The sequence below is a fragment of the Anarrhichthys ocellatus genome, unplaced genomic scaffold (genome assembly GCF_004355925.1).
Source record: "Anarrhichthys ocellatus isolate YVR2014 unplaced genomic scaffold, GSC_Weel_1.0 scaffold2, whole genome shotgun sequence".
Classification (NCBI taxonomy): domain Eukaryota; kingdom Metazoa; phylum Chordata; class Actinopteri; order Perciformes; family Anarhichadidae; genus Anarrhichthys; species Anarrhichthys ocellatus.
Genome location: NW_022280032.1, coordinates 12874483 through 12889191, shown reverse-complemented (window position 1 = coordinate 12889191; position 14709 = coordinate 12874483). Strand labels below are relative to the sequence as shown.

Here is a 14709-nt window from a genome sequence, read left to right as displayed (position 1 = left end):
AAAGAATAAGTAAAGTGGTTGGAGTAAGCAGGCAGTCTGTGGGTATATAGCAAGTCTTTCCATGTTGAATAGCTTGACAGGATCCACATTTCACATATTAGATAGTAATATATTCATGACTTTAGATGTAACTCAAACTAAATAGTCTCGCAATACCAACAAGCAACATGTAGAGAAGTTGACGTAGTATTACGATGACCATTATTGAAAGTTACATTCTTGGTCTTCCTTGCTGTCTTTCAGAGGATTTATTTTGACATAATCCGGATGTGTGATGTAAAACACTGTATTAACACATTTACTACACTCACTTGTTTTAAGTTGAAATGTGACTATGGCAACCATAGTAACATGAAACATGAATTATTGTCTCTTCACATAACAATGGGGTATATATAACATACTGATTTCTGTGCCAGTTAAGACGTGTATGTCTTTATAATTCTTCAGAATTTTGAAGAATCTCTCGACGTCATAATTAAAGAAATGCAGGTTGGACTGTTGACACAAAGGACTTTTGCATGATGTGTTTCGTTTGGAAGTCTCAAATGTGGCTGTGGTAGTAGAGGAGAAGAACTTCCCACATGAGCTCAGAGATTGTCAAGTTATTGGGCGCAATCTACTGCTTACTGCATAATATGAAGTACTACTTTGAGTTCCTTCAGAGGGTTATCATGAACATTAAACCAGACCAATGCTCAGCAAGAATCCATGGGCTCAGACATAAACCGCTCAGATATTGCCTGTAAACAAATTAATGCATATCAAGCCCCTGCTAGGAGGAAGCCGTTATTTTGGACTTTTGCATTGTTCTTCACATAAACACTGTTCATGTTTTTATCAGGTTTGTAGAGATATGGAGAAAGTAAGTCAAGTATGGACGACAAGTTAAAAGGTGAAAAACCTCACACACTGTTCTGAACTGTACGTTTGGTAGTTTAAACCTGTAACCTTTTGTGAGGCGTCTTTGTTTCATAACAAAGACAAACCTAATTTTTTTTAGCAATGTGTTAATTCTCCTATTCCCAGTTTTGAAAGTATGTGATTAACTCATCTGCTTTTTGATACTTTATCGCACAACATTTTCTTCTTTTTTATATTCAAATTTTATGAACCTGATGTAATTATATTAATTTGTTTCATTGTACAATCCACTCCACCTGTCTGTCTGTCTACAACCCCACTTTCTGTCTGCCCCTCATTTCTCCACTTGAGGGCCCGGCCCGTTCATCGCTGCTTGCAGCTTTAAATACTTGTTAAATTGCTTTTTAGAAATAAAATAAAGACAACCTTAGTTGAAAGTAGGGCTGAATAGATAATAGATCCTAATAATAATAATAATAATAATAATAATAATAATAATAATAATAATAATAATAATAATAATAATAATAGAGATATCTGATAACTGAGGCTGTTTCGGGTCAAATTTGACCCGTATCTATTGAGATGGATTTTAGATCTACCAATTTGGGTCAAATCAAGGAAAATGGTGGTTTTAGGGAATCTTGAAACTGTGAAACTGTATAGTCTGTGTGTATTTTTTATGGGACAGTGGTGACAGAGTTCAAGGGGGACCTCGACACTGTCACGAGAACTGTCTGTGTTCCCACGACTTTTGCCCAGGTTCCCGCAGAGACAGACACCTGCTGGTCTTTGAAGTGGCATGGGGGAGCCTCGAAACAGTGAAATAGTAAAACAGCACAGGAGTGATCATGGTGCACAAAGGGAGTCATCCAGAGGTCAGGGGGTGCCTTGTCACAGACACAGGATCTGCACCTGCAAGCACAAGCAACTGCAATGTAATAACATAATCTACAAAGTAACAAATTGGAATCAATTTGGGTTCGGAGGGTGGTGGTGATTTCAGTGACTGACATCATGGCAGCAAGATTTAGTGTGCAACAGGCCCTTGATCTGTTCTTCCAACATGAGGAGGTTGATAGTGATTTGAAGGATGTGTCAGAGCAGGAAGACAGTGTGGAAGAAAACTCTGATTGCTGACTGATTATTGACTAGTTTATAATAAGCATTTTATTATGTAATGTTTTGTGTTCTAAGTGGTAAATGTTGAATTAATATTGATAATTATGATTTCTTATGATATAGCATATCATTGGTTTGCAGCCGAGTGTGAAGCGGCGGTATATTTTGTATATTCAGCCTGCTCAAAACATTCTTGTGTGCCCCTTATGTTTACATTGGGCCTGCTCACAGAAATCGAATGCCCTTCTATGGATTTAAGTCTGCCCCCGGTCTGGTTGGAGCCTTATTGATTTGCAGTCTTTCACAAAATGTACTTTGGCAAATAAAATGAGTTTGACATGCTGAGGGCAAGTAGACCTAACCCAGGGTCAGCATAACGTTTTTGTGACCGCTACTTTCTGAGTACATGTCAACCAGCTCTTTATCTTTTCTTACTTTCTTGAACAAAAATACATTTTAATGAAAGAAATAAATTAAAATTAAAATGACCCTAATTTGTGTCAGCACATGAATGGTTTTGTGTTTATTTCTACACACTGCTTGTTCATTCTTGGCACAGTGGCATTGTATGTATTCAAATAATGAATAATCTAAACCCAGCTAATGATGCCTCATCAGAATTGTATCACTTTTGATCAACAGCTGCAATAATTTCATTGGCTGAGGTAATACTCTCATCAGATATGATGGGGATTGGCCAACAGAAGGGGCGGGAATGTAATGGAAGTAAACATGCTCACTCTATTATAAAAGTAGGTGCACATTTCCATCTTTCTTACAGCACCTAGTGAACTGTGCAGGTCACTTGTTGTTGTGAAGCCATGGTGATGAAGTGTACTGCTGTGTGCCTTATGGCACTGACCTTGCTTGGCAGCTTCTGTGATGCTCAATACCAGAAGCCAGGAAAACCTCCCCTGGATCTCCAACAGACGAGGCAGTCATTTGAGAAACCTCTTACCTGGAGATACCCTACAGATCCCAAGCCTGAGGTCCCAGTCGATGTGCCTTTCGAGCTGAGACATCCTGTTCCTGCTGCAACTGTTGCTGTCGATTGCAGAGAGAAGATTACTCATGTGGAAGTCAAGAAGGACCTGTTTGGGACAGGCCAGTACATCAATCCTGCTGACCTTACTCTGGGAAACTGTGGTGCTGTCGGAGAGGACAATAATGCTCAAGTGTTCATTTTTGAGGCAGAACTGCAGGATTGTCTCAGCTCATTAGCGGTAAGCACAATGAAGATGCCAGTCACTGAAAAATAACCAAGAAATTGTAAGGAATATTAATTAAAACTTTGGTTTGTTTGTTTATTTAGATGACAGAAGATTCCCTCATCTACACCTTCATGCTGAACTATGTTCCCCGACCTCTGGGGGGCTCTCCTGTGGTGAGGACCAGCCAAGCTGCTGTAATTGTTGAATGCCACTACCCAAGGTATGTAGACTATCAGTTCGAGATGTGGTAATAAACAGGCAAAAAAATGAATAAATAAATAACCTAGAGTCACATAAAAATCTTAAACTGATATGTTATCGATTTCCCTTGGCAAATCCAGTAACCATGATCACCAAATCTGATTAGTGCATTCCAATGGCAGATGCACAATAATGTGAGGATTACTTCAGTCTGCATTCTAAGGAAACATATTTAATCCTTTAGGAAGCACAATGTGAGCAGCCTTGGTCTTGATCCCCAGTGGATCCCATTCTCTGCGGTTAAGGTAGCAGAAGAATTCTTATACTTCACCCTGAAACTCATGACTGGTGAGTAAGAGTAACAATTTATATGCACATTTTAGCTTTTGTAGAACTGTGATTTTAAGTATATATGTATGTAAACATGCCTAAAATGTCATTATCTCATTGCACAGACAACTGGCAGTATGAGAGGCCAAGCTACCAGTATTACCTGGGAGACGTCATAAATATTCAGGCTGTCGTCAAGCAGTACTTCCACGTGCCCCTCCGTGTTTATGTGGACAGCTGCGTAGCTACTCTATCACCTGATATGTCCTCCAGCCCCAGATATGCCTTCATTGATCACTATGGGTAAGGTACTTTAATGGTTTAATTGAAGTTGTTCTGTACAGTGTGAACAAATCATCACAACACAAACACATTTATTTTGCACCTCTAATGTTAATTTGTATTTTTTCTCTGCACGCAGGTGTTTGCTTGATGGTAGGATCACAGGCTCTGACTCTAAGTTCATGTCTCGGTCTGCAGACAACGCTCTTCAGTTCCAGTTGGAGGCATTCAAGTTCCAGGGTTCTGACAGTGGAATGGTGAGCATTTAATAATTTCTGTTATACATCAAAGTCATTAGAAATACATCAAATAATGTTCTAAACCCTTTATTATTCTAACAGCTCTACATCACCTGCCACTTGAAAGCAACATGTGCAACCCATCTCATCGATGAAAGTCATAGAGCTTGTTCCTGGAACAACGGGTGAGTCTGCAGGTGTGCATGATAAAGTGTGATTGGAGGATTGATATGGTATTTACTGCTTGCATCTCTCTTTCTTAGATGGAATGAGGCCAGCGGGATTAATGGAGTTTGTGGCAGCTGTGAAGTCCCCGGATTGGGACTTCCACTTACCAGCACCAGCACCAGCATCAGCACCAGCACCAGGCTAACTCCTGGAAGGAAGGTTCGTGATGTGTTCGAAAGTGAAGGTATGTTACTGAAAAATAGATTGCCTAAAGCATTTAATATTAGATATTGAAGTCAACATATTTTTTTACACCATTGTTGATGTTATGTTACCATCATCATGATAAGTGAGACAATCACAGTGGTGCATAATGTGACACATGTCTTTTGTCCTACTTTCTAGTTGTCGAATGGGAAGGTGATGTCACCCTGGGTCCCATCCCCATTTCAGAGAGGGTGGTTTAACTCAATTCCCTGCAACGGCTATGGCCATCAAAATAAACAGCCTCAATGGTTCAGAACTGTCTGTATGTTATTCACTTGCTTCTTGTTAATAGTTGAAAGTAACCACATTTACTTCATTAATTGTAATCAACATTTGACATATCAAGAACATAATAAAAGTGTAAGAACCAGAAGAAGATTAAAGTGTAACTTGCTTTATTTTGTCATCTGTTTAATGCTGCATACTACATATGGAACACATCTCTCCAGTTCTTAGACTGTAAATCCTACCATTTGATGGAAATACAAATGCAAGTGGGTGAGAAGCTTGTGACATTCATTGGATAGAACCATCACAGAAAAGGCAAACCTTTTGCTATTATCTCTTAAACTGGATGCTGACCCATAAGTAAATAACTAGAAAAATAAAATAGACTATGATTTCTTATTAGTAGACATCATAAAGTTAATAGCCAATTGAATAAATAAGACAAATGATTAATAAAAATGAAAGTTGAAAGTAAAAACGACTTCATCACTGTTTGTTGGTTTAATGGTTTAGTAAATCCTGTTAAGTCTAAGAGCAATATGCAATTGCTTTGTTAAAGGCTCGTCAGCGTTTCAATCAGTGAGTTAATATGTACCGCCCCCATGTGGCAAAGATGGTAATCTGCAGTTGAGCAATATACAGTACTCTTCAGTACCACAGCCTGTGAACAGCTCCACACTACAACATGTACACAGTCCAACACAATACAACACAGTACAACATGACGCCTTTAAAGTCTTAGGTGTGATTCACTGATTGATTGTTCACTGTGATCCAGTGGTAAATAAAAGGAAAAGAAAACTGCAACCATCTGCTTAATTAAAGTAATGCCAATCTCAATGTAATTAATGCTAATGTATTTTTCTCCGAAAGACTGTTTTTTGGAGAAAAAAAGGTATTAACTATAGGGCTGTATTCTTTATGGCTTATTGTGATGAATGGTAACTCTAATGTCCAAAATGAATGATAATTGAATGCCGGAAATGAAAACGTGCTTTTAGACCTTCCATAATACCACATATATTATTATTTTTATGATAACATATACGTTGCAGTATAAACACTGTAAAGTGGCATATATTGTTTTTAATTCCTTATTCCACAGTGAAACTAAAGCATAACAGTCGTTTTATATGCAGCACCAAACGTGTTTTGTATCTTACACTGTGGGATTTTCGTTTAGCATTTTATTTTCGGGCACTTCCCCCTGCCACTGTAGCTACGTTTCATCCTGTCTGCCTTTGCGCTCAGTATGCTGACCTGTTTTCGTTAGGTAAAGTTTATGTTGCTCTGTGCTCTCCTGCTTGCAACACTTTCTCTTTTCTGTCTCTTTGTCTTTGTGTTTATGGACATCAGGATTGACAAAAGTGGGATGTGCTCCAAAAAAACCCAAACGCATATTTAAACGAGAGTCACTCGTATCCATACTAAAACACGGGCGTGAATACAATTGAAACGCATGTCTTTTCCGGGGAAGCCCTGATCCCCCCCATACTCTTTGGAAAGCAAGTTTCCAACGCACGTTTTGGCTGCTTATTTGACTGTCAGTATAATTCATTGTAATGTTAAAACTCTACGCAAATTATTTTTTACGCAACGGGTTTGCTGAGCTACATGTCCACCCAGGACAGCCTGCACAAACGGTAACGGCACTGACGTTATATCGTCTCTGCTGCACCCCCCCCCCCCCACCCCTCTCTCTGCCGGTCTCCGCACTGCTGGCGCGTATCCGTTGTGTGTCACATGCAGCATCACAGCAGCAGACATTTGACGAGGATAAAGACGACTGCGGTCATATTCCGCACGCGTATGCTTTGCGTGGACGTATCGGGGAGGGGGGGGAACAGGATTGCATTTTAATTTCCGCGGTGTTGTGCACGATCTCTGAAGATCCCTTCTGCCCTCACACCCTCCCCTCCCCTGCTTGTGTGGATGGTTTACTGCAGATTTGATGGTGCTGAGCAGGCTCGTCTGATTGAAGGCTTGCGGCCAGGGGGGCATCTGTGGGGCCGCGGAGAGAGACGTCTCTGTCCACGGCTGCGTCTGTCCTCTGCCCTGTGCTTGTGAATGGACTGCACTCCCTCTGTGATTTTCTGCAGTTGCTCTGAGTCATTTGTGGAAGAAGATGGCGGACAGGGCTGAGATGTTTTCCCTATCCACTTTCCATTCCCTCTCTCCTCCTGGCTGCAGGTAAGAGCTGACATGTAGAGCGACAGTGGGGGGTGATGGGGGACGACGCACACGGTTGATGAGTGGAGGAAATGACAGCAAGATGACTAACATTTCTATCCGTTTTGTTTTGGTGACTGCAACAAAACGCACATCCAATACCTTCGGTAGTAGCCTAATGGGTGTTTTTGAATAACCTGCCGGGCCTGCTGCTGCCACCCTGCGCGCCAATAGGTGCTGCAGCTGATCAGGGTCAGTTTTTTTGTGTTTTAGACCTGATACGTTCCTTGAAGACAACTGTTTTTGAAAGACAGCTTTCATTATTGTTAAGTGTTAAGAAGGGTAAACGGTAAAATAGATGACAAATGATTGATCGTAAGCTGTCGCGTCAGGCAGCCGCCTTGCGCATTCTCTGTGTGAGGCCCACGCCCTGTTGAGTCCAAGCAGGCAAGGGCATGCTGCCGAACAATGATTTACGGAAGTCCTATTGATATTGTTTCAAACGACTCGAATGTGGCCTCTGCGACACACAATATGACAAATCTGACTGAACACAACTGCGAATGGTAATCTGCTGTTACCAGAGATCAAAAACTTCTGCAGAATTAGTGACAGCTATAGCATTTTTCTCCAAGGTTGTTTATTTATTGCTGGAATATTCAGACCGGCTTTGCCTTGAGGCAGGACTATGTTGGATATATATGATAGATATCCTTGTGTTTCTATTTGATTTCCATATGCAATAATGGCCTGCCTAGTGCTGCTGCTGCAAGGCCTTCCTCTCTGTTACCAATGTCAAAGAACAAATCCCATAGGCTATAATGCCACATTTCATTGTCTCTGTGTCTGCCTCCACATGTCCAATGTCCTTACAGAATGCAATCACATTAGCAAGTCAGGCCCCAGTGGATTTTATATCCACTACATGCACTCATGTGGGGGATTTAGTTACACACTGTAGCCTCATCTCATTGGCCAGATCATATCAGATCAATAGACCTGATTTTTTGCATGACTACCAAATGACCTCAGTTCAGAGCACAGATGCAAGCTTTGGCCATTACATCAATATTTTAAATGTACAGCGTTGGCAAACAGCTGGAGCAACCTTATCTTTATTTATCTTTTATTTATCAAAGAAATAATGGGAATAACTCTTCTCTTCAGTCTTTTGACCCGCTTATATTCTGTCACTGACTCCAAAGTCTTTCTTGCATTAATTCAATGACGTAGAGATTGATCAGTTGCACTCTATTGTTTTCAATTACTGTTGTGTGCATTCAAGGGTAAACACATGATTTGTGTTTATTTTGGGGCAGCTATGAATCATTGATTTCAGACTGTGAAATACCAATAATGCACTTTGATTAAATATTTGGAGCATGAGATGTCTGTATTTGTAGACATTTTTTTTTCCAGTAAAAGTGCATTGCTCATTTAATAATTTGTGTTCATGGGTGTGTGTTTTCCTTGTAGTATGTGTCTTTTGTCTTTGTGTTTTTGTGTCTGGCTGATTCATGGATGAAACCACCAGTGGTGTGATGGTGAGGTACAGTAATCTGCCTTACATAACCCTAACACTGTTTCCAATGGGCAACATAATCCGTAAGGGAGCCTGCCTTTCTCTCCTCAGCTTCAGAGATTTCTATAATTTCTCCTGCACCGAGGGATCCCTCTCTCCACTATCAATACAAACCTCAAAGGATACATATCAGCCTGTATAAATGATGCACTTTACAGTTGATGTAACATTTTATTTCTGTTGGTAAGAGAAAATGTGAGTAAAATCCCCTCCAACATGAACGGAGAGGCATGAACATTCTCTGAAATGTCTCTTGTATTTTCTGTTACATTTCTGTTAAGAGAAAAGGTAAGAGAAGTCAACTCCAGACGCACCAGACATTCTTAACCATCCAGATCTGGTCTTGTTAGGGGGATGATTCCCACTTGATCATAAATTGGAGGCTTGTGGTTGTTGATTAGCATAGGTAACGCCCCCTAAAACACTACAAAGGGAAGGTGTTGTGCTTTGTGCAAACACTCTGACACATGAATTGGAGAGATGCCACCAAAAAAAAAGGCTGTGAGAAGAAGAAGAATTTTAGCAGTAGGGAAATTTAGGTGGTGTTGAATAAAATAACACAAAGTAAACATGTGTAGAGAAAAATAAAGATGCAAAATCAATATTTAAGACATTCAGAAGCTGAACGCTGTGAGTGTTTGGGAGGGTTGGGTTCGGATAGTGGGTTCCATTTTGGATCTAGTTGGTTAAATGAGTTCAACAAATCACTTGTATTTTCAATTTTCAAAACATTCTCATAGTGATGTAGCAAAATAGCATAATGTATGTAATCTATCTGGCAAAATCTGAGCTCTGGTCCTTTAATGTCAGTCCTTATACATTTTTAGATATAAAGTTACTTCTTAACCTTGTATTAAATTCTGTTACTTAATCAATCTTTTCATATCAATACAAAATATATTTAACAATTTAGAAAATCCATTAAAAATGGTAAACATTTACTTGTAGCTTCTCAAATGTGGGTATTTTTATGGTTTTCTGAGTCTTCTATGACAATAAAATGTATGCATTTTGATTTTCAACTGTTGATCAGACAAACAAGACATTTGAAGCCATTGTTTTAAGCTCCAGGAAACTGTGATAGACATGTTTCCCTTCTTTCTGAGTAACTGATGAATCAAGAAAATAATTGTGAGATTACTGATATCAATAATGGAAATAATCTTAAATTGCAGCTCTTGACAACAAAGGATCTGAACGGTTTGGGATTGGATTTAATATATATATATATATATAAAATTGAATAACGTATTTAAAGATTTGATATAATTCTGTCAAACCTCATTTGTATTCCTTCATCATACATCAATATTTTAAAACTAGACTACTACACCATTTCCAGTAAGCATCCTTCTGATTTCCCCTCTCCCCGCAAAACTCACGTTTAGCAGTTCATGTTCTACTTTTGCCGTCTGACTCTTTGAAGGCTGTTTGAGAAGGCAGAAGGGGGGAGGTGAGTGGTGGGGATGGTTACATGGGGTAAGAAGCTTAAATCAAATACAGATCCATTTTAGCTTAAGCATTTCATTTCTGCCTCCCTCCTGCTGCATTTCATCTCTCTCTTCGTATTTCTGTATTTCCTCTCTCTTTCCCGCTCTTACACAACCAACACTTGCCATGTTTTTGCATGTCAATCATTGCAGCGGCTGTTGCTATAGCATTGTTTTTCCATTCAGCAATAATTAAATGAATGATATTCACACAGTCCATGAGATTTGTTTTCCATCAATATGACTCCAGTGAGTGATTTGCTTTATGAATTCAAATACAACCAAATCAACTTGAAAGCATCAGCTCTGAGCAAACCGATGCATCATTTCCACCTTTGGTTCAAAGATGGCGTAATCTTCAGGTTTGGATCTGACACAGACAACAGAGGGGGCTTCATTAGGTTAAATGTATGACTCATGTGTATTTGTCTGCCTGTGGGTGTGTCTTACAGAAGACTGATGGTGGGTAGAAAGCCTGGGAAATTGATCTTGTTAATGAGTCAGTAGCAACCACATCAGATGTCCTTGGCTTCTGAAGATGATGATGTTACCGGAAAGCAGGCACTGACGGATGAAAGGCAGCTTAATTACAGAAGACAGAGGGTCTTTTTCATTTCTTCTCATATTCTTATTTTTCTCTCATTTCCTTTTTTGAATATATCTGTTATTCTGCAATTTTTACATACATATACAACTTTATAGGCATTTACTTCATATTACTTTGTTGTGATTTCACACTCTCACATTGCAGTAACTCGAACAATCCAATGTCGGGCTTTATTGCTTGAAAAATGTTTAAATGATTAATCGATTATAAAAATGTGAAAGTGTGTAAAATAGATTTGCTTAGTTAAATATAGCAATATAACAAAACTCAGACAGAATTAGACAAGCAAAGATGACAGTGTGCTGGTTTGACTATGTCTGGTCTGGACAATATCAGAGACGGCTGAGAATAACATAACAAATGTGGGCCGGTTGGATTGTTTAAGCCTGAGAACGTCAAGAACCAAATTCAAAGAAAGAGCATATCTACAGACACACAGAGGTGGTAGCAAAACCTTAGCAGTGCCAGTGAATGTTGGGTGTGCCATTGCAGCAACATGACCGGCACCAGTGAATGGTAATTTTGTGCTGACTTGTTTTCTTGTGGTAGGATTCTCATTTTGCTCAGCATATCACAGTCCAGAAGAGGTAGAGACTGATGTGATGCAGGCCTTTTTTTCTGCACTATATGGAGAATGGTTTGAGTGGTAAGCCTCAGCTTCACATCCTAATTATTAACAATGATCGCAAGCAGTGGTGGAGTGAATGCAAGGGATGTCACAGTGTGCTGTGTACACAACATGGCATGACAGCAACTGCACACTCACTTGCATGCTGTCTAAACATCAGGCAGAAACATGGACATGAAATGTCAACACTGCAGTGGTGGCTGTATCTCACCAACTGATGTAGATTCTGAAATCAAAAATCATGCGGAATATGTCAGAAAGGGACATAAACCATCCAAGAGAAAAGAAACGGTTTGTATGTGCATGCATATGAAGTGTACCTGTACCTTTGTGTGCGGATTGGGACAGTCGGTGTTTTCCCTCTTCAAGGGGAGGACAGAGGCCTTTGCTCTGTGCGTTGTTCTGTGTCTGCAGCTTTTAACTGACACACATTCTTAGGTTTTGCAGTTTAGGGGAAATGGGGCCACACGCTATTGTGACGTGCATTGCAGATCTACAGGAGAACTCCAACACTAAGCAGATGAGCACACAAACAAAATGGAGTCTGGAAACACAGCAGAATAGAGAACGGAGGACACCAGGAAAGGGAAAAGAGAAAAGACAAATGTCAGACAATAATGAAGGCCCAGTTCATCCAAATTTTCTCAATTACCTTTTTTTATTTAAATCCAGGTTTTGGGATATCTAGCTCAGATTTCTGCCTCCACCCCAGTACAGTGGAAGATAATGGAATTTAGTTAGTGGAAAAAAACATAGAAAGTAACATAGACATTTTTTTTTACCAGAAACTGGGCCCCTGCTACTCTGTAAATCCACACACTTAACTATAAACTAGAGTTTTCATCGGAAATACAGCAGTTTATACTTTTCTTTCTAAAGTTACAACACTTCACTCCGTTGTGCGGATTAGCCAGAGTAACAGACACTGTTTCTTAAAAGTGGTTGCTACAGATTTCTTTTAATTGTAAATTTCTAAAGCTATGAGCACCATAATGGGGTTTCGGTTCGACAGACAGTAAAACAAATAAAATCACAGCTACTCACATGGCTAGATGTTGCAATAGTTAAGTGAGAAAATATGTTTCATTGTAATTTGGGTGAAATTAAATTTGAATGTGGTATTGTAGCACATGTTGGACATCAGTATATTTAGTTTAAGAAAGAGACCATCACAAACATTTGATGACTCTACAGCAGCTTTTTCTGGGGGCCCAGTTTTTAAAGATGACAAACCATCGCGACCCAATCCACAATATTGTGCATTAATGAATTAATGAATGTTTACTGCCATTTCAGCATCATTTTATATTATCTTAAATAGGGTAAACCAGCCATTTCGATATATGTTTGATAAATCACATTTTGTGCATGTTTTATTGAAAGAAAATCCACATATTAGATAATTTATAAACTAAACCAAATAAATGCATTTAGGCAGAGTTTATTTTCCTGTCATCAGTAAACGCTAGCCTTCATTTTAGATTCAATGTTATTCAAAGGCTACAATTATCAGAACAATACCGAACATTCAGGCTCTCTCTCATGTGGCTCAAAGGTGTACTGCAGATATAAATATTGATGGAGAAAGTCTTTACATTTATTTGGTTACCATAATACAATCTCCTGTGACCCATCTGTGTGTCCCGACTTAATCTTTGGAAATGACTGCTCTACAGCTTGTATGCATTTTATCTGAAGTGGCAGGTTGCTTTGTGCCATGAAGATACAAAAAATACAAAGATTTGTATTTGTCCTGTGCACTTAAACCTTTTGAATTCAACATTTCTACATGATTCTCTTCTTCCTCCCTCCTTGTCCAGCTGAACTGTTCCTCTGTTTCTCCATAACTCTCCAAGCCTTAATCCACAAACAGAACATGGGACTTTACTCCACTTGTGTGGTGGTCACAGCTGCCTTGGATACAGCTATACTGGATACCGATGTTTTTTCCATTTTGAATAAGGAGCTCATTAGTGACTTTATTTCTCCAGTTTTGGTTAAGACATACATTTTGACAGATGGGAAGTTAGTCTTGGTGGCTCGTCTTGGTAAGACACGTAGACCAATATTGCATAACAATATATCTCAGAACAAAAGTTTGAGATGAACCAATGCCTCAGGTTCTTGGCAGTGTTTGAGGGGAAGCAGACTAAATCATTATTATCTGACCATGTTAATGGTCAGGTTAGGTTACACTGAGGACACCTAGACAGCTGCAGCACAGCCGAGACGGTTGTTGGTGCGGTCGTAGATCGAGTAGTACTCTCTGAGGAACACATCTCCAAAGATCCACAGGGGCCGGCCATCACGAGAGGGAAGGTAGGTGGGGGTGATGCCTACTGAGCAGAACTGGTATCCATTCTGGTAGTGCTGGAGGTGGAGACGGGACATTTCGTAATGTTCATAACGTTGCACGCACACCAACAAATACAACAATATGGCATGCACATAGAGGCACACACACACAAATGTGTGTTTATGCTATTCATGCATGTAGTAACTTAACTGAATGATGTAAGCAGAAGGAGGCAGAGGGAAAGACACGCCGCTGATAACAAAGCTGAGAGTTGGCAGGTTGTTGATCTGGCTGCAGTCCACCATGTACTGGAGATCAAGACAAGAAAGAGATAGTGTTTGAGAGCGACAGAAACTCAGACCAAAACAAACTGGCCTAATTTGTACATTGTTTCATAACATTCCGGTGCAGCCTGTGGACAGAACTGTATCTTAATGAGGAATAATAATGGTGGCTTCGGTGTGACCATGTCATCTGTTAATTTGTCTTACCTGTCCATACTGGCTCTGTTGAGCTCCAATGGCCTGCATGATGGAACCCATGAGCTGGCTTGGGGCCGTCAGCATGGAGGTTCCAGTGTCCACAATGGACTGGCAGCCCTGAGAGCACCAGCCGGTCTCTTGACCATTGATCTGGAATCTGCAATGCACCACATATGCCAAGAGTTTTAGTTTTTTCTTGCGGTCTTAATAGAACAAAGAAAATAACCACTAATCAAGGCAGCAAAACTCAGCAGTTATCAGAAGATCATCAGACATTTCATGCTGATGAAATGTTGAAAAGCACAGAAGCATCAACGCCAATCTGCCAGTAGGTGTCAGAGGTCACAGGGGTCCAGTAGATCTGGCCCTGGTACATGCTGTTGTCCACTCCTCCGAAAGAGAGCATGCTGCCCTGCTGTCCTTCTCTACACGAGACCACAAACAAAAACGTATCAGCTCTCTGGATGGATATACAGTACCATCTGAGGCCATGTGTCCATACTATACATTTTACAGTATCGAATAGAAGCCTTGTGGCAGTTA

At 40.0% G+C, this 14709-nt stretch overlaps 2 protein-coding genes across 4 annotated transcripts in view; both read left to right on the top strand.

Moving 5' to 3' along the window:
* Window positions 1-2778: 2778 nt before the first annotated feature.
* LOC116392427 (zona pellucida sperm-binding protein 3-like) lies at window positions 2779-5060 on the top strand. The gene is made up of 8 exons (XM_031863862.1): window positions 2779-3209; window positions 3299-3417; window positions 3643-3746; window positions 3854-4031; window positions 4150-4267; window positions 4352-4434; window positions 4513-4661; window positions 4823-5060. The coding sequence occupies exons 1-8, from the start codon at window positions 2808-2810 to the stop codon at window positions 4882-4884; spliced, it is 1215 nt and encodes a 404-aa protein (XP_031719722.1). The 5' UTR covers window positions 2779-2807; the 3' UTR covers window positions 4885-5060.
* A 1556-nt stretch (window positions 5061-6616) lies between these two features.
* Window positions 6617-14709, top strand: part of mapk8ip2 (mitogen-activated protein kinase 8 interacting protein 2) — a 29167-nt gene continuing 21074 nt past the window's right edge. For all 3 annotated transcript variants that reach the window (XM_031859250.1, XM_031859259.1, XM_031859241.1), the window contains exon 1: window positions 6617-7102. In XM_031859250.1, the coding sequence (XP_031715110.1) occupies window positions 7038-7102 (65 nt within the window). In that variant the 5' untranslated portion in view covers window positions 6617-7037. The remainder of the gene's footprint in view (window positions 7103-14709) is intronic.

Excerpts from the sequence above, each read along its gene's own strand:
- LOC116392427 (XM_031863862.1), top strand. The coding sequence starts at position 2,808 with ATGGTGATGAAGTGTACTGCTGTGTGCCTTATGGCACTGACCTTGCTT. Across the intron at positions 3,747-3,853 it reads CACCCTGAAACTCATGACTG|ACAACTGGCAGTATGAGAGG; the intron begins GTGAGTAAGAGT and ends CTCATTGCACAG. Across the intron at positions 4,268-4,351 it reads AGGGTTCTGACAGTGGAATG|CTCTACATCACCTGCCACTT; the intron begins GTGAGCATTTAA and ends TTATTCTAACAG.